This window comes from Schistocerca serialis, chromosome 4 (genome assembly GCF_023864345.2).
Source record: "Schistocerca serialis cubense isolate TAMUIC-IGC-003099 chromosome 4, iqSchSeri2.2, whole genome shotgun sequence".
Taxonomy (NCBI): Eukaryota; Metazoa; Arthropoda; class Insecta; order Orthoptera; family Acrididae; genus Schistocerca; species Schistocerca serialis.
The window spans coordinates 457378692-457399534 of NC_064641.1; the positions used below are offsets into that span (position 1 = coordinate 457378692).

General features: G+C 40.4%; 1 protein-coding gene across 1 annotated transcript in view; it reads left to right on the plus strand.

The window, feature by feature from the left end:
• The window catches only part of LOC126475099 (protein kinase C-binding protein NELL1-like), a 980737-nt gene that overhangs the window by 653625 nt on the left and 306269 nt on the right, over window positions 1-20843 (plus strand). The window contains exon 5 of the mRNA XM_050102677.1: window positions 15641-15796. Within this exon, the coding sequence (XP_049958634.1) occupies window positions 15641-15796 (156 nt within the window). The remainder of the gene's footprint in view (window positions 1-15640; window positions 15797-20843) is intronic.

A 20843-nucleotide genomic window follows, 5' to 3' on the forward strand; every position in this document is an offset into this window, starting at 1 on the left:
GTGCAGCTTGTGGTCACACATTTTTCTAAACTTGAGTTCACACAATGTTTTTTGTGTGCTTGTTTTAATAACCTTTGTAGAAAAATTCCTGAAGATAAAGTCACAAGAAGATGACCATAAGAGAAAGAAAGTACCCTTTGAAATGAAATGTAAAATCATTGAAAAATGTGAACGTGGTGTGAGCATTGCTGACTTAGCATGCATATACAATTGGTCTACATCAACTATTTGCACTATCCTAAAGAATATGGACAAGATTAAGGAGTGGATAATACTGGACAGTTGCTCCTTATATGGATAAATGAAAAAAAAACTGCTAGGTGACACTATTAATGAGATCATTTGTGAGAAGGCGAGAATGGATTTTCACCGACCTCATTAAGAATACACCAGGATTATTAGTGGCCTAGGGAAGCATGGCTGGTTTGAGAAGTTCAAGAGAAGAACCAGCATCCACAGTGTTGTGAGGCATAGCTAAGCAGCCAGCTCTGACACAAAGGCAGCAGAGAACTTCATCAGCAACTTCAAGATGCTCATTGATTCTGAGTGTTATCTGTCACAGCAGGTTTTTAATTATAATGAGACATGTCTATTCCGAAAAAAGTTGCTGAAGCATACCTTTATGACAGCAGAGGAGATTGCATTGTGTGCTCACAAGCCAGTGAAAGACTGTCTCACACTGCTATTGTGTGCCAGTGCAAGTGGCAATTTGACAATTAAACAACTGCTCATTTACCATTCAGAAACTCCACCAGAAAGTGTAAAGTCCAGAAGAGCAGGTTAAATGTGATGTGGAGATCGAACAATAAGGCTTGGATGACATGTTATCTTTTTTGTGATTGGATCAATGAAGTGTTTGGTCCTTTGGTGAAAAAATACTTGCTTGAGATGAATCTGCCACTCCATATCTTGCTTGCTATGGACAACATTCTGGCCCATTCTCCAGGCCTCCAAGACCAGAACCTTGAAGAATTTCAGTTCATCAAGATCCAATTTCTGCCTTGCTACACCACACCATTACTCCAGTCTATGCACCAGACGATTATTTTTGACTTTAAGAAGCTTTACAATAAAGCTTTCTTTGAGCATTGCTTTGTGTTGACTGAAGCTTCCAATCTCACTCTCAGAGAATTTTGGAAATATCACTACAACATCATTGCCTATGTCAAGATGACCGAAAAGGTGTGGGAAGAGAACTCTCACTTCTGCTTGGAAGAAGATTTGACCAGTGTGATTCTTGAGGCATTTGAGTCAGAACCTGTGGAGCCTATTGTCAACAAGATTGTGTCTTTGGCCAAGAGCATCAGACTAGAAGTGGATAACAATGATATTGATGAGTTTGTGGAAGATCATAGCCAAGAAATTACCACCGAAGAAGTTATGGAGTTTCAGTGTGTTTCACAGCCCAAAGTTTCGGAGAGGAATTCTTCAGAGGAGGACAAGGAGGTGGTAACAGCAAAGCAGCAATCTTCTGGCACAATATGATAAATGGTGAAAGAATGGGAATCAGTTGCATCATACATTGAAAATCATCACCTCAATAAAGCAGTGGCTATGTGCACTACAAATTTATTTGATAATAATGCTGTAATTCATTTTTCCAAGTGTTGAAGTATTGGTAGAAATGAATGATTATAGATAGCATCCTAGTAAAAAAGAATTAGTTGTGTATCATGAGTAATATATTACACAATACTTTATGTATAATTTTCTTTGAATAAATGACATGGATAAGATAAACCTTTTAGTAATCTTCCTGTGTGGAATGCATTATCAAATTGTACACTAAATTATATGGGATAAATTGTATTGCTTAACGAGTGTGTGATGGTGCCCAAAAATGACTGAGATGGATTCCATAGGATCTACATCAAGTGGAGTAGCTCACTGAGGCATCAACGTGGGTTCACTATAATGCTCCTCAAGCCACTGTAGCACAGTTCTGGCTCTGAAATATGGACAGTTATACTGCTGAAAGATGACATTGCTGTCAGGGAAGACATCAAGCATGAAGGGATGAAGGGATGGTTCACAGCTGTCAGTGTGTCTTTGATTATTACCACAGGTTCCATGCAAGTACGGGAGAATGTCTTCTGCAGCATAATACTGCTCCCACCATGGTCCATGGTGTGCTGTACGTTTCAAGCCACTGTTCACCTCAGTGAGAGCCTTTGTGGAGATGATCATCGACCTAGTGTAGGAAAAATGTGATTCACCCAAAGAGCCAACACATTTACATTGAATGAAGGTCGAATCCCAATGATCCTGTGTCCACTTCAGTCATAATTAATGATATTGTTGGATCAACATGTGAACACATATGGGTGGTCTGCTGTGGAGCTCCATGTTCAACAATGTACAATGAATGGTATGCTCTGAAACACTTGTGCATGCACCGGCATTATGCTCTTTTGGCAGAGATGCCACAGATCACCATCCGTCCTACTTTACAGAGCAGACAAGCCTCTGGACCCCACATTCTGTGAAGAGTTGTGGATATTCAAACATTTAGCACCTAGTGGCAGTTTCACTGTCCTTTTAGCTCTTTCTGTAGATGCTCAAGACATTGGCACATGAACATTTGACCAGCTTTCCCATTTCTGAGATGCTCTTTCACAGACTGTGCACAATAATAATCTGCCCTTTATCAGAGTCACTTATCTCATTGGATTTCCCATTTGGAGCCCATATCTTCAGTAGGGTGATCCCTCGTCTGTGTCTGCCCTATTTACACATTGTTTTTACTGCATCAAGTGCCCACAATGCCATCAGTCGGCATCCAACATCAGAGTAGGCAGTAGTAATAATGTTCTGGCTAATCAGTGTATATTGTAATCAATTGAAAATATTGTAGTATGATGTACACAAATAATGTATAGTACGTAATTTTATATTGTATTACATAAGGTAAATATTTTAAGATACTAGGTTAAGTTGATCTTTTTTATACTACAAATACATTCTGTACCCAGCATAATCAAATGAGATCAAATAAAAGTTAATAATAAACATTATTCAATCAATCAATCTGGCATTTTCACGAAAGAATCTCAAAAAGTCTTGGCCCTATAGATGTCAATTGATGAGCAACAATAAACTTTCCAGTCACTAAATGATAATATAGGTACTGAAACTGAAGGTGTTAAGTGATAGTTGAATTCTACATTCTGATTACTAGATACATTAAAAAATGGGGTGAAAAGGTTTATGAATCACAAGCTAATCAACATTATTTGATGAAGGCTGCTAGATCTGAAGGAAAACATGTTACTTTAAACTTTGATTCACAAAAGAAATGACCTGTCTTTTAATAGCCATTATTCAAATTTTATGGAGTGATTTAGAGTATCCATGTGACCATGTGACCAGAAAAAGTTGCAGTTTGTTCTAGTTTTAAGATACATCACAGAACGAATTCACAGAACTGTGAATTTGATAACACTTTAGCAATTTTACTGTCTAGTTATAGATCATATTTTGTGCATAATTGTAATGAATTTTTTTGGTGATAGAAGAATGTTTCTGTTGGAACCAGGACGAATGTGCACCTAGCAGTGGCTTATGCACCTAACTGTCATGTGAAACTAAAATAATTCAATTTAAGCTTTAGATCTTTTATTCAGATTTCTGTAATTCATTTTGACCAGAAACTTCCTTTGTCCTTAACAGAAAAATTATACTGTTATGAAATACTACACTCCTGGCCATTAAAATTGCTACACCAAGAAGAAATGCAGATGATAAATGGGTATTCATTGGACAAATATATTATACTAGAACTGACATGTGATTACGTTTTCACTCAGTTTGGGTGCATAGATCCTGAGGAATCAGTACCCAGAACAACTACCTCTGGCTGTAATAACGGCCTTGATACGCCTGGGCATTTAGTCAAACAGAGCTTGGATGGTGTGTACAGATACAGATGCCCATGCAGCTTCAACACAATACCACAGTTCATCAAGAGTAGTTACTGGCGTATTGTCATGAGCCAGTTGCTCAGCCACCATTGACCAGACAGTTTCAATTGGTGAGAGATCTGGAGAATGTGCTGGCCATGTTGTTGTTCATAGCATGAAGGCTTTCACGACCGGATGACATATCTTCTGGTAAACCTTCCGGGATGTAAGGTCGTGGTCCATGAAACTCTTCAGCTCCTAACGTTTCGTTCAGAGCTGCGCTGGACATCTTCAGAGGGGTGTTTCTCCTCCGGTGAGTCTTGCCGACTGACGGGTCGGACGTCTGAGAGCGACTTATGTATCGTAGAAAGTGGGCGTGACCAGAGTTACACGTGATATGCAGAGATAACCTTTGTCAGAGATAAAAGTTAACTATCGATCGTAATCTCGTCACGGATAAAACTGTCTAGCAATTCTGTAGTGCTACTGTCCAAATATCACTAAGTTTCATGGTCTCTTCTTTCCGATTAAAATTATCCCTATGTTTATATATTTCAATTGCTTCTCTACAAAGCCGTGGGTAATAGTTCGTCGTCGTAGATAAAATTTTTGTTTCGGAAAACTTCACTTGATGATTTCCTGGCTGAAAAGCGTGTTCTGCTACAGCCGATTTATCTGTTTTTCCTAATCGGCAAAGACTTCTGTGTTCTTTTAACTGTGTATTTATGCTTCTTTTTGTTGTTCCAACATAAACTTTACCACATGTACACGGAATTTTATATACGCCACTGGCTGATAGAGGAGCGCGTTTATCTTTTACAGACCGAAGAACATGACAAATTTTCTTCGTTGGTCTAAAAACAGGTCTAATATCATGTTTACTTAAAATCAGGTCTAATATCAGATTGGAAAGATTTTAAGTAAACATGATATTAGACCTGTTTTTAGACCAACGAAGAAAATTTGTCATGTTCTTCGGTCTGTAAAAAGATAAACGCGCTCCTCTATCAGCCAGTGGCGTATATAAAATCCCGTGTACATGTGGTAAAGTTTATGTTGGAACAACAAAAAGAAGCGTAAATACACGGTTAAAAGAACACAGAAGTCTTTGCCGATTAGGAAAAACAGATAAATCGGCTGTAGCAGAACACGCTTTTCAGCCAGGAAATCATCAAGTGAAGTTTTCCGAAACAAAAATTTTATCTACGACGACGAACTATTACCCACGGCTTTGTAGAGAAGCAATTGAAATATATAAACATAGGGATAATTTTAATCGGAAAGAAGAGACCATGAAACTTAGTGATATTTGGACAGTAGCACTACAGAATTGCTAGACAGTTTTATCCGTGACGAGATTACGATCAATAGTTAACTTTTATCCCTGACAAAGGTTATCTCTGCATATCACGTGTAACTCTGGTCACGCCCACTTTCTACGATACATAAGTCGCTCTCAGACGTCCGACCCGTCAGTCGGCAAGACTCACCGGAGGAGAAACACCCCTCTGAAGATGTCCAGCGCAGCTCTGGACGAAACGTTAGGAGCTGAAGAGTTTCATGGACCACGACCTTACATCCCGGAAGGTTTACCAGAAGACATGTTGTTGTTGTTGTGGTCGTCAGTCCTGAGACTGGTTTGATGCAGCTCTCCATGCTACTCTATCCTGTGCAAGCTTCTCCATCTCCCAGTACCTACTGCAACCTACATCCTTCTGAATCTGCTTAGTGTATTCATCTCTTGGTCTCCCTCTACGATTTTTACCCTCCACACTGCCCTCCAATGCTAAATTTGTGATCCCTTGATGCCTCAAAACATGTCCTACCAACCGATCCCTTCTTCTAGTCAAGTTGTGCCACAAACTTCTCTTCTCCCCAATCCTATTCAATACCACCTCATTAGTTACGTGATCTACCCACCTTATCTTCAGCATTCTTCTGTAGCACCACATTTCGAAAGCTTCTATTCTCTTCTTGTCCAAATTAGTTATCGTCCATGTTTCACTTCCATACAAATATTTTCAGAAACGACTTCCTGACACTTAAATCTATACTCGATGTTAACAAATTTCTCTTCTTCAGAAACGATTTCCTTGCCATTGCCAGTCTTCATTTTATATCCTCTCTACTTCGACCCTCATCAGTTATTTTACTCCCTAAATAGCAAAATTCCTTTACTACTTTAAGTGTCTCATTTCCTAATCTAATTCCCTCAGCATCACCTGATTTAATTTGACTACATTCCATTATCCTTGTTTTGCTTTTGTTGATGTTCATCTTATATCCTCCTTTCAAGACACTGTCCATTCCATTCAACTGCTCTTCCAAGTCCTTTGCTGTCTCTGACAGAATTACAATGTCATCGGCGAACCTCAAAGTTTTTACTTCTTCTCCATGAATTTTAATACCTACTCCGAATTTTTCTTTTGTTTCCTTTACTGCTTGCTCAATATACAGGTTGAATAACATGGGGACAGGCTACAACCCTGTCTCACTCCTTTCCCAACCACTGCTTCCCTTTCATGCCCCTCGTCTCTTATAACTGCCATCTGGTTTCTGTTTGAATTGTAAATAGCCTTTCGCTCCCTGTATTTTACCCCTGCCACCTTCAGAATTTGAAAGAGAGTATTCCAGTTAACATTGTCAAAAGCTTTCTCTAAGTCTACAAATGCTAGAAATGTAGGTTTGCCTTTTCTTAATCTTTCTTCTAAGATAAGTCGTAAGGTTAGTATTGCCTCACGTGTTCCAACATTTCTACGGAATCCAAACTGATCTTCCCCGAGGTCCCCTTCTACCAGTTTTTCCATTCGTCTGTAAAGAATTCGCGTTAGTATTTTGCAGCTGTGACTTACTAAACTGATAGTTCAATAATTTTCACATCTGTCAACACCTGATTTCTTTGGGATTGGAATTATTATATTCTTCTTGAAGTCTGAGGGTGTTTCGCCTGTCTCATACATCTTGCTCACCAGATGGTAGAGTTTTGTCAGGACTGGCTCTCCCAAGGCCATCAGTAGTTCTAATGGAATGTTGTCTATTCCTGGGGCCTTGTTTCGACTCAGGTCTTTCAGTGCTCTGTCAAATTCTGCACACAGTATCTTATCTCCCACTTTGTCTTCATCTACATCCTCCTCCATTTCCATAATACTGTCCTCAAGTACATCGCCCTTGTATAAACCCTCTATATACTCCTTCCACCTTTCTGCCTTCCATTCTTTGCTTAGAACTGGGTTTCCATCTGAGCTCTTGATATTCATACAAGTGGTTCTCTTCTCTCCAAAGGTCTTTTTAATTTTCCTGTAGGCAGTATCTATCTTACCCCTAGTGAGACAAGCCTCTACATCCTTACATTTGTCCTCTAGCCATCCCTGCTTAGCCATTTTGCACTCCCTGTCGATCTCATTTTTGAGACGTTTGTATTCCTTTTTGCCTGCTTCATTTACTGCATTTTTATATTTTCTCCTTTCATCAATTAAATTCAATATTTCTTCTGTTACCCAAGGATTTCTATTAGCCCTCGTCTTTTTACCTACTTGATCGTCTGCTGCCTTCACTACTTCATGCCTCAGAGCTACCCATTCTTCTTCTACTGTATTTCTTTCCCCCATTCCTGTCAATTGTTCCCTTATGCTCTCCCTCAAACTCTCTACAGCCTCTGGTTCTTTCAGTTTATTCAGGTCCCATCTCCTTAAATTCCCACCTTTTTGCAGTTTCTTCAGTTTCAATCTGCAGTTCATAACCAATAGATTGGGGTCAGAATCCACATCTGCCCCTGGAAATGTCTTACAATTTAAAACCTGGTTCCTAAATCTCTTTCTTACCATTATATAATCAATCTGATACCTTTTAATATCTCCAGGATTCTTCCAGGTATATAACCTTCTTTTATGATTCTTGAACCAAGTGTTAGCTATGATTAAGTTATGCTCTGTGCAAAATTCTACAAGGCGGCTTCCTCTTTCATTTCTTCCCCCCAATCCATATTCACCTACTATGATTCGTTCTCTCCCTTTTCCTACTGACGAATTTCAGTCACCCATGACTATAAAATTTTCGTCTCCCTTCACTACCTGAATAATTTCTTTTATCTCGTCATACATTTCATCAATTTCTTCATCATCTGCAGTGCTAGTTGGCATATAAACTTGTACTACTGTAGTAGGCATGGGCTTTGTGTCCATCTTGCATTCACTATGCTGTTTGTAGTAGCTTACACGCACTCCTATTTTTTTATTCATTATTAAACCTACTCCTGCATTACCCCTATTTGATTTTTTATTTATAACCCTGTAATCACCTGACCAAAAGTCTTGTTCCTTCTGCCACCGAACTTCACTAATTCCCACTATATCTAACTTTAACCTATCCATTTCCCTTTTTAAATTTTCTAACCTACCTGCCTGATTAAGGGATCTGACATTCCACACTCCGATCCGTAGAACACCAGTTTTCTTTCTCCTGATAACTACGTCCTCTTGAGTAGTCCCCGCCCGGAGATCCGAATGGGTTACTATTTTACCTCTGGAATATTTTACCCAAGAGGACGCCATCATCATTTAATCATACAGTAAAGCTGCATGTCCTCGGGAAAAATTACGGCTGTAGTTTCCCCTTGCTTTCAGCCGTTTGCAGTACCAGCACAGCAAAGCCGTTTTGGTTAATGTTACAAGTCCTAATCAGTCAATCATCCAGACTGTTGCCCTTGCAACTACTGAAAAGGCTGCTGCCCCTCTTCAGGAACCACACGTTTGTCTGGCCTCTCAACAGATACCCCTCCGTTGTGGTTGCACCTACGATCTGTATCGCTGAGGCACGCAAGCCTCCCCACCGACGGCAAGGTCCATGGTTCATGGGGGGTGCTGGCCATTGCAGCAGTCAAACATTTTCTGTATCCAGAAAGGCCCGTACAGGACCTGCAACATGCGGCCGTGCATTATTCTGCTGAAATGTAGGGTTTCACAGGGATTGAATGAAGGGGAGAGCCTAGGGTCGTAACACATCTAAAATATAATGTCCACTGTTGGAAGTGCCATCAATGCAAACAAGAGGTGACCTAGACGTGTAACCAGTGGCACCCCATACCATTACGCTGGGTGATACACCAGTACGGTGATGAGGAATACACGCTTCCAATATGCGTTCACCGCGATGTCACCAAACATGGATGCGACCATCATGATGCTGTAATCAGAACCTGGATTCATCCGAAAAAATGATGTTTTGCCATTCGTGCACCCAGGTTTGTCACTGAGTACACCATCGCAGGCGCTCCAGTCTGTGATGCAGTGACAAGGGTAACCGCAGCCATAGTCTCCGAGCTGATAGTCCATGCTGCTGCAAACATCATCAAATTGTTTGTGCAGATGGTTGTTGTCTTGCAAATGTCCCCATCTGTTGACTCAGGGATCGAGACGTGGCTGCATGATCCATTACAGCCATGCGGATAAGATGCCTGTCATCCTGACTTCTAGTGATATGAGGCCATTGGGATCCAGCATGGCATTCTGTATTACCCTCCTGAACCCACCAATTCCATATTCTGCTAACAGTCATTGGATCTCGACCAACGTGAGCAGCAATGTCGCGATACGATAAACCGCAATCACAATAGCTACAATCCGACCTTTATCAAAGTCAGAAATGTAATGGTACGCATTTCTCCTCCTTACACGATGCATCACAACAACGTTTCACCAGGCAATGCCGGTCAACTGCTGTTTGTGTATGAGAAAATGGTTGGACACTTTCCTCACGTCAGCACGTTGTAGGTGTCGCCACTGACGCCAACCTTGTGTGAATGCTCTGAAAAGCTAATCATTTGCATATCACATCATCTTCTTCCTGCCTGTTAATTTTCACGTCTGTAGCATGTCATCTTCATGGTGTAGCAATTTTAATGGCCAGTAGTGTATCTGTTGCATATGGATGGATTTAGGGCTTACTAGCAAAAGTAAGGCCATATTTTTTCTGTTGAAAATGAACACACTTCATACTCCGCAGTGTTGACACTTTTATTGTTCCCAGATGACCAGTTTGAACAGTCTTATGCTGCCATCATCTGATTTTATGGAACTTGCTGTAAAACTGTAATTTTACATTACATGAAGTCAAAGCACAAAAGACATCCCCACATATACATGTCTTCATAAAAATCCAGTTGATAAAATACACTCCTGGAAATTGAAATAAGAACACCGTGAATTCATTGTCCCAGGAAGGGGAAACTTTATTGACACATTCCTGGGGTCAGATACATCACATGATCACACTGACAGAACCACAGGCACATAGACACAGGCAACAGAGCATGCACAATGTCGGCACTAGTACAGTGTATATCCACCTTTCGCAGCAATGCAGGCGGCTATTCTCCCATGGAGACGATCGTAGAGATACTGGATGTAGTCCTGTGGAATGGCTTGCCATGCCATTTCCACCTGGCGCCTCAGTTGGACCAGCGTTCGTGCTGGACGTGCAGACCGCGTGAGACGACGCTTCATCCAGTCCCAAACATGCTCAATGGGGGACAGATCCGGAGATCTTGCTGGCCAGGGTAGTTGACTTACACCTCCTAGAGCACGTTGGGTGGCACGGGATACATGCGGACGTGCATTGTCCTGTTGGAACAGCAAGTTCCCTTGCCGGTCTAGGAATGGTAGAACGATGGGTTCGATGACGGTTTGGATGTACCGTGCACTATTCAGTCTCCCCTCGACGATCACCAGTGGTGTACGGCCAGTGTAGGAGATCGCTCCCCACACCATGATGCCGGGTGTTGGCCCTGTGTGCCTCGGTCGTATGCAGTCCTGATTGTGGCGCTCACCTGCACGGCGCCAAACATGCATACGACCATAATTGGCACCAAGGCAGAAGCGACTCTCATCGCTGAAGACGACACGTCTCCATTCGTCCCTCCATTCACGCCTGTCGCGACACCACTGGAAGCGGGCTGCACGATGTTGGGGCGTGAGCGGAAGACAGCCTAACGGTGTGCGGGACTGTAGCCCAGCTTCATGGAGACGGTTGCGAATGGTCCTCGCCGATACCCCAGGAGCAACAGTGTCCCTAATTTGCTGGGAAGTGGCGGTGCGGTCCCCTACGGCACTGCGTAGGATCCTACGGTCATGGCGTGCATCCGTGCGTCGCTGCGGTCCGGTCCCAGGTCGACGGGCATGTGCACCTTCCGCCGACCACTGGCGACAACATCGATGTACTGTGGAGACCTCACGCCCCACGTGTTGAGCAATTCGGCGGTACGTCCACCCGGCCTCCCGCATGCCCACTATACGCCCTCGCTCAAAGTCCATCAACTGCACATACGGTTCACGTCCACGCTGTCGCGGCATGCTACCAGTGTTAAAGACTGCGATGGAACTCCGTATGCCATGGCAAACTGGCTGACACTGACGGCGGCGGTGCACAAATGCTGCGCAGCTAGCGCCATTCGACGGCCAACACCGCGGTTCCTGGTGTGTCCGCTGTGCCGTGCGTGTGATCATTGCTTGTACAGCCCTCTCGCAGTGTCCGGAGCAAGTATGGTGGGTCTGACACACCGGTGTCAATGTGTTCTTTTTTCCATTTCCAGGAGTGTACACACAGTTGCTAAAATGCTCACAGATGGTAAAAAGCACACAGTTAAAATCCTTGTATTGTTCATGCATGCTGGTGGCAAACATTCTCACAAACTTGCTGCACAGCACTACACTGCCAGTGGTGAGTTAACATAGAGGAAGCAGACCACTACAAAGTTACCTATCCAGTGATCACGGTATACGAAGTGTGTTCATTTAACCATACCAGTCATCCCACAGCACAGCATGTGTACCATGAAAAAATTTTTCTGTTATCAGAGAATATTTTCAGAAACAAATGTAAAATTAGATTTACTTCAAGGTAATAAGTTACTATTCCCAAATTACATGAATGACAGTAAATAATGTCTGCAGCAGTCTGAGATTACTTGTAGGTGACACTACTCTGTACAGAGACATGACAGCAGTAAAAAATTATTCAAAATTCATGACAGACAAACACAGTCAATACTTGACAACTCACATTAAAGCAAGTGTAATTAACCTATGTGAATAGTAAACATGTTCTATATTATTTAACTACACTATAGGAAACAAACTGTAATTCAATAGAAGCAAGATAGTCCAAACTGTCAGAAAGTTAGATGTTACCATATGCAATAATTTAACATAGACTTATCACATGAGTCTAATTATTGGGATGGCAGATGCTAGGCTGAACATCACTGAAAGAATTCCTAGAAACAGTAACTACCTTACAAAGAAGGTTGCTTTGAAAATTCTCATCTATCATGTTCTTGGATGTTGTTCCTCTGTCCGAAATAATTACCAAGGACTTTGTAACTACCATCTACAGGTTAGTGGTTGCCTAGCCTGATTTACTTGTATTGGATAATTAGGTGGAGTGGAAGGGAGAGGGGGTGGGAGAGAAAGAGAGAGAGAGAGAGAGAGAGAGAGAGAGAGAGCATGCGCATGGGTGAGAGAGATGGTAAGAAGAGTGACACAATTTGCCTAGAAAGAGAAAAACAAGGAATTCTTGAATTTCCCGATTCAAAATATTTCTAATGCCTACACAGTTCAATGGAAAAAGTTAGAATAAAGCTGAGACTTCCAATGATTTTTTTACAACACGCAGGTAATAGGGAATTGTCACACAGTTCCCAATACATTTACTCCTTAACAAGTTTTTATGTTGGTAACAAAGGTCAGTTTCATTTCAGTTGTGATTTGCACAATCTTAATACAAAACTAATTTCCATATAGACTTTGACTGTTTATCTAGGATTCCAGGTGAAGTTGTGTGCTCAGGCTCAAAGGTATTCAACAAGATACCATGTAACAAAAAACAAGAACTTGGGAATTCCCACCAATTCAAAAGGAAGATAAAATATTTTTAATACAGTGGCCAGATTAAGTTTCTATGATTTGCTTGTCTTTTTGGCTGTTTGAGGCTTCCTGGTGTAATAACTGCTTGAAAGGTTTTTGGTCATTGTGTTGTCATAGGACCTGCACAATATTTCAGTAATGCAGCTGCACATTGCTTTTGGGTGTATTATAGGTAGCTTTGGTGGCAAGCCAATTTGTCTAGTAGCTCACTAGAAAAGTGTGAGCATCTATCCTCATGGCAAATATGCTTTTACAGTGAGCTAGCATATAAATTGGCTTTCCACTATACCTCCCCACTAGTTAATGTGAAAATGACGAACAGCTGGTTCATTGAAATATTGTGCAGATTATTCAACAACATCTATTGAGCTACCCAAGAATCTTTCAGTCCAGTTGTCTTTTGTTAATGTATACATTGACCCAACCCACTTCTCTGGTGATTCTCATTCTTGATGGGATCCATGGGATGTGATGAATAAAGGAATGAATGAGTGAGTGAATGAGGTGTACGTCATGAACTTCTGGATAGTAGACACAAGCTTCAGTTTTTGAAGCTGTAGGTGCCCCAATGTAGAGTATGGAAAAAAGGGGGCCAATCATTTCATTTTGTACAAAATTTACATGATGAATAACTTTCTGAGTACAGAATTGTGCAGGAGAACAGAAAATATTGAATTCAGATAATTAAGTGAAATTCTAATATCAACAGTGTTTATTATTGTATGTAGTGATAAAAGTTATTTAATATGTATGTGACAAAATGACTAGCAACTATTTTAAAGTAACAGCAAAAATAAAATTATTACAGGCAGAATTAAAGATAAATGAAAGGAAGCTGAAAAGGCAGAAAAAGTATAAAAAGAGATGAATTCATTCATTCATTGCATTCCATAGATCTGTCCAAAAGAGAACCTTCAGGAATTTGGACTGAATCCACATGTGCATAAAAAAGAAAAACATTTGCTAGAAATTAGTTCTCTGCCATATACTAATAATAAACTACACTACATTGATGTACACTCTTTGTGCTGAAAAAGAATTAATTTAGCATAAATTAACAGAAAACACACTTCTTTAATTTTTTTTTCCCGAAGAATAACAAATAACTACTTGCTTTGAGAGGAGAGTATTACATACAATGAACATTTATTGTCATTTTAAATCTGTGGAACCAGGTGCAAAAAGAAAAGCAAAGTTGAGACCTAAAGGAAGGGAATACTCTACCGTTAATTTATACCCTTTCACAGAAGATGATGTTATATATCTGGATTTCATAGCACATATTACAGTTTCAGAGACAACTCACTCGCAGTTATTCATCCCATTCCTCATGTCTTCTGTGTTGGTGACAAGATTGAAAGTCTGTCCATTCAGTCCACTCTAGCCAGGGAGCAGCACCCCATACACTGATTCACAAATCGAATGGATCTCTCAGCTAAAGTGAGAGTTTGAAGCCAGTCAATGCTTGATCTACCATTACAGAAGAAATAACTTCTTTTTAAAACTGTGTGCCCGACCGAGACTCAAACTCGGGACCTTTGCCTTTCGTGGGCAAGTGCTCTACCATCTGAGCTACCGAAGCACGACTCACGCCCGGTACCCACAGCCCTACTTCTGCCAGTATCTCGTCTCCCACCTTCCAAACTTTACAGAAGCTCTCCTGCGAACCTTGCAGAACTAGCACTCCTGAAAGAAAGGATATAGCGGAGACATGGCTTAGCCACAGCCTGGGGGATGTTTCCAGAATGAGATTTTCACTCTGCAGTGGAGTGTGCGCTGATATGAAACTTCCTGGCAAGTTAAAACTGTGTGCCCGACCGAGACTCGAACTCAGGCCCTTTGCCTTTCGCGGGCAAGTGCTCTACCATCTGAGCTCACACCCGGTACCCACACTACTGATAAGCTTATCTGGGCGTGGCAGGAAGGTAGGAGATGAGATACTGGCAGAAGTAGGGCTGTGGGTACCGGGCGTGAGTCGTGCTTCGGTAGCTCAGATGGTAGAGCACTTGCCCGCGAAAGGCAAAGAACCCCAGTTTGAGTCTCGGTCGGGCACACAGTTTTAATCTGCCAGGAAGTTTCATATCAGCCCACACTCCACTGCAGAGTGAAAATCTCATTCTGGAAACTTCTTTTTAACTTTGCAGTATACATCTTGCTTGGTAATTATCCAGTTATTAAAAATATCTTCACTGGGAATTCATATTTAAGAGAGAAACCTGTACAATGAACAAGAGTTGGTGTTTTGGGAACCAGGAGGTGGAATATGATTGCAAGAACATAACATTTGCAAACTTCTGCGTAAAAGCAACATTTAGAAAAAGCCTGTCTCCTCCTCATTTCTGTTGGAACATTTGTAATTATTTCTGTTTGTTCTTTTAGAATTTGACATATAAATTTGTATTATCATAAGGTTGGATGTAGATTATTTACACCTTACTGCCAAATGATGTCTCTGTCAAGTATTGTTACACAAATATTGATAAGCAGTCATTTTTAAATTTTGTGTTTGAAGCTTTAGCAAATATTTTATTACTTTTTTTTTCTAGGAGAGTAGTAGTGAATTTATATTTGTTGTGACATTGTTTCAAGTCCAATACTGAATATTATAAATTGAGTGAAATGGAAATAGTTATTAACTGCACAGATTGTATTAAAATAAAGAATGATATGAGCAAAGGCTGGACATAAAAATGTACTATATATGAAAAATTTTAATTTATACACCACATAACATACTGGTTGTCCAAATATAATAGTAATAATAATAATAATAATAATAATATGTTCAAATACGAGTCTCTAACTGCAGGGACCTTTTTTTAGGGTGCTGTAGAAGAAGTACGTATCATTGCTGGCCCTCATGGATACCTGAAGCAATGCCCTCTCTTAGATTCAAGCTGCCCTACATGTGGGCAGTTTTCTTTGCTGCAGAGTACAGTTGAGCAGCTGACACAGAATCTGTATGATCTCTCACAAAAAGTGAGTGGCCTTCATCTTCTATTTCTTCTTTTTACCTTGAAAATATTGAATTTTCTGGAAGTGTCAACGTATTAGCATAATACACTTTTTAATTATTTATTTATATAGTAAAATTGTTCAAGCACATTAAAGAAAAATTACCAGAACTTAGATGGAAATGTTAATTTTGTACACTGCCGAAAAAGATTGAAGCTAAGGTCTGAATCAGAACCTATTTGAAAACGTCTACCTTTGCTGACTAGGTAAAGATGTTAAGAAACAATATTTTATTTGACAGGTTCCTTGAGAAAAATTTGTATTTAGCATATCAGAGCTGTTTATTGAAACATGTACCTAAAAAGTTATCATTATACCTATTCCAAACTTATGCCATTTATTGATTGTCTATATTTTGATATTCCGGGGGAGGGGGGGAATAAAATAAACAAAAGGCAATTGTTTACATTATTTTTATCTTCACTTCTTTTTTGTCTACTATCTAAGCCAGTATTCTGCGGTATCACTATTTTTAATCATCAACAGCATCCTTTTAGCACACAGCTTAAACTGCTGCAAGTGAAATGAGTAGGAGTGACATTTACAATTTTGGTTGTCACAAATATTGGGCTGTTTCATCAGATTTGTTGCAGTTTCCAAAGTGAACCTTATGTTGGGACGTAATTTCACAGCTTAAATTCCTGTGAATGTAGTGAGAACCAATAAAATTTCTAATCTTGATTTTCACAAATATTTGGCTAAGTCTTCTGAATATATTGTGGTATTTGAGTTGTAGTTATGGCAGGAAAAACATCTGTTTCTTTCTGAATACATGGTGAATTTCTCATCTCTATTGATGTGAGAGTGTGACAACATTCCTTCGTCTCTTTCTTCCAAATATGTTGTCTGCCTGCTGCACACTCATTGGCTGCATAGAACCTGCAGCTGACTCCCCCATTTTCAGTCCCATTGTACATTACAATGAGCGTTGACAACATTGCTACATAAAACATGGAAGTCTACCACTGACACCTATCTATATTTGTACCTTACTTGCATAAATGTAGGCCCAATACTATTGTTGAGTAATTGCCCAACTTTGAAATCACTTCAGTTCTGACAAGTGGTTCTGGCAAACTGCAGTTTAAATGTGGTAGATGTTCATAACGTTCATATATATAGGTGGTGCACATTCCCATGGCTGGCAGCATGACCAAATTTACTGTCTGTTCACCATTCCCCTCCAAACATTTGTCTTAGTTCTCAGCCAGCCTGATGTTAATGTTTCTCCTCTAACAATTCCATGCTCTTCAAAATATCTGCAAGTGAGCTCCATTGTCAAAGCTCATCTGTAAATGTAAATGACCCCTATATTGATCTGTTATACAATCTAAAAATGTAGTTTAATTTTCAAATGTAAGAATATGCTGTATTTTTTGAATGACAAATTTGGGGAAAAACCACAAATATAAACAGCCCAGGCTTGGGCGCTCAGTATGTGTTACAGTAAAGTACAATTCTGGTGAGTGCACATACATGGTCCTGTCATATTAATGTGTCCAGCTGTCAGAAGCCTGAATAAATACCTTTTGCAATGCGGACCACTGTGAGATGTGCAGGAAGAGGGTCACTGAGGTTCTCGGAGGTACCAACATGTATGTGGAGCCATGCTGAGTCCTGTGCTGTGGCTGCCTGCTCTAGGTTTCTCAGTTCAGGATCCCAAGCATGAACAGCCTGTTCGATGTGGTCCAACAGACTCTTGAAAGGGCTTTAACCTGGGAAGTTTGGTTACCAGGGTAGTGTGGTAAACTCATCCTCGTGCTCTTCAAACCACACATGTACACTGCAAGCTGTGTGACATGTTGCACTATGCTGCTAATAGATGCCACCCTGGCAAGGAATAAACAAACTACAGCTAGGGGTGGACATGGTCCTCAAGAATAGATACATACTTGCATTGATCCACTGTGTCTTCCAGAATGACTAAATCACCCAGAGAATGGCCCAAAACATTCCCTTCATCTTAACACACTCTCCTGTGACCTGGAACCTTCCAAACATTTTTGCAGGGTTTTTTCTTTCAGATGTTTCATGCTGTGCACACCAACAGCTATCTGTCTGATGGAGAATAAAATGTGATTCATCTGAAAAGGCCATCTACTGCCACTCAGTGGATGTCTAGTTGCAGTAGTGGCATGCAAATTCCAACTGGTGAGCAGCAGTCAGCATGGAAGCATGAACCAGGTGTCTTCTGTGAAGGCCCATATGCAGCAATGTTCGCTGAACTCTCATTGAGGAAACAGCAATGGTAGCCCTTTAGTTCATCTGGTTGATCACTTGCTCAACAGTTGTACATTTATTCGCCTGTACACATCCCCACACCCACCATCCATGCCTGTCATCCACAGCTCATGTTGCATCACAGTTCCCTTAGTGCCAGTTTTCGATAGCGCTGTTTTACCATGCATGGTATACTTTAACCACAGTGACTCATGAACAGTTTACAGACTTAGCCATTTCAGAAATGCTTCCACCCTTGGCCCGAAAGCCAATTATCAAGTTGTTTTGCATGACAAATAAATCAGTCTATTTTCGCGTTGCGACAATGACTGCCCTGTTTTCCATGTCCCACCAATGTGCTTTATATTCCCTCCACTGCTAGTGCCGCCTGTGTGTGGTTACTGCACATTGAAATTGAACATAGATGGTGATCACATTAATTTGACTGGGCCGTATATGTTTTGAGAGCACTTGCACCTTGTTGTAGTTGGGGTTCTTGTTGACGTTGATGTGTTTTTAGTTATTTAACAACATTGTCAGTCACATTCAAGATGGACAGTGTATCATCATGGGGCCATGGAGCAATGGACTGAATTTCCCTGTCAGATGGAAAAATACTGTTGCAAAATATCGATGACCATAAGAGGATGTACCATCTTCCCTCATTTCATAGGTGTGAAACATATCACGGATTATACATTATTAGCAGATGGTGGCAACATTATGATAGGGATATATTGAACTGCCACCACAGGACATGCAGCTGTAATGAAAAGATCACTGTATGCTGAGACTATCAGTATTACATTGAAATCTACATATATACTCTGCAAACTCCTGTTAAATGCATGGCAGAGAATAAGTCTGTCTATACCAGTTATTACAGCTTTTTCCCATTCTATTCACATATGGATCAAATAAACCTGTGCCCATTCATGTTGCCCTTCTCCGTGTACTTCAGCATCCCCTATTAGTCCTACTTGCTACGTGCCCAACACAAGTGAGCAATGTTGTATTGTGGGTTGTAAGAGTGATTTGTGAGCAATCTCCTTTGTAGAGTGATAGCATTTCCCCAGTTTTCTATCAATAAACTAAAGTCCACCACATGCTTTGCACAAGACTGAGCCAATGTTGTCATTCCATTTCTTATCCCTACAAAGTATTACTCCCAAGTACTTTTGTGTGTTGATTGATTCCGTCTGTGATTGATAATGTCGTCATAGGATACTACTTTTTTTTTTCATTTTGTGAAGTACACAATTTTTACATTTATGAACATTTAAATCAAGTTTCCAGTCTTTGCCCTACTTTGAAATCTTACCTGAATCTAACTGAATATTAATGCGGTTTCTTTCAGACTGTACTTCATTATTGACAACTGCATCATCTGCAAAAAGTCTTATATTACTATTAGTATTGTCCGTAAGATATTTAATGTACAGCATGAACAGCAAGGCTCCCAACATCCTTCCCTGGGGCACACCCAAAGTCACTACTACATCTGTTGATGACTCTGCTCCAGGATAACTTGCTGCATCCTCCCTACCAAAAAATCCTGAATCCAGTCACAAATTTCACTTGAGACACCATACAATCACACTTTTGATAATAAGCTTAGATGTGGTACAGATTCAAACAATTTTTGTCTTGATCCAAAGCTTTCAGTGTGCCATGTGAGAAAATTGCAAGTTGGGTTTCATGTGATCGATGTTTTCGGGATCCATACTGTTTGGTCATTCTGTTTGAGATACCTCAACATACTTGAGCTCAGAATGTATTCTAAGAGTCTACAAGAAATCAGTGTCAAGGATACTGGGCTGCAGTTTTTGTGGGTCATTCTATAACACTTCTTGCATAAGAGTGTGGCCTGTGCTTTCCTCCAACTATTGTGCACAGTTTCTTGTTTGAGTGAACTGTAAGAGATTACAGTTAAAAGAGTGGCTAACTCAGCTGCAAATTCAGTACAGAATCTCATAGGGATTCCATAGGGTCCTGGAGCTTCATGCATTTTTAATGATTTCAGCTGTTTCTCAACACCACTGACACTAACACTTATTTCACTCACCTTTTCTGTGGTATGGTGGGAAAGTGTGGCAGTTCTCCTGGATTTTCCTTTGTAAAGGAACATTTGAAAAATGAGTTAAGCATTTCTACTTTTGCTTTGCTACCCTTAATTTCAGTCCCTGGTCCCTCCCATTATGAGCTGTTCTACTGGTTATGTATCCATAGAGTTCATTGTCAACTATTCCTTTAAGCTTGAATCATAATTCCTCTACATGCTCATGTCCTGCACTAAAAGTTTCAAATTTATCATTGAGATATGCCTCTACTGATTTTTTATTTAGTTTGATGAAAATACATATCTTCCTACTTGTTTTACTTTCCCTTTGCATTTGGTAATCATTGCTGCCACAGCTGACTCGCCGTCACTGATAGGAGTTTTGATGTGGATATCCTCAAAGACGTCAGATCTGTTTGTTGTCATTAGTTCTATTATATTTCCATCATGAGTGGTGCTCTGAAGTATTTGTTCTAGGTAGTTTTCAGAGAAGGCATTTAGTACTGTGTCATAGGATTTCTCCTCACAACCACTAACAAAAGTGTAATTTTCCCAATTGAATGTTGAATGATTAAAATCTTCACTGATCATTACAGTATGATTGGGGAACTTATGTACAAGTGCAATGAGATTTTCTCTAAAGTTTTCTGTGGTGGTGAAGTCAGATGGACGATAAAATGATCCAATTAATACTAACAAAGAGATAGAGGGGCTGGCCAGTACTTACCTCAG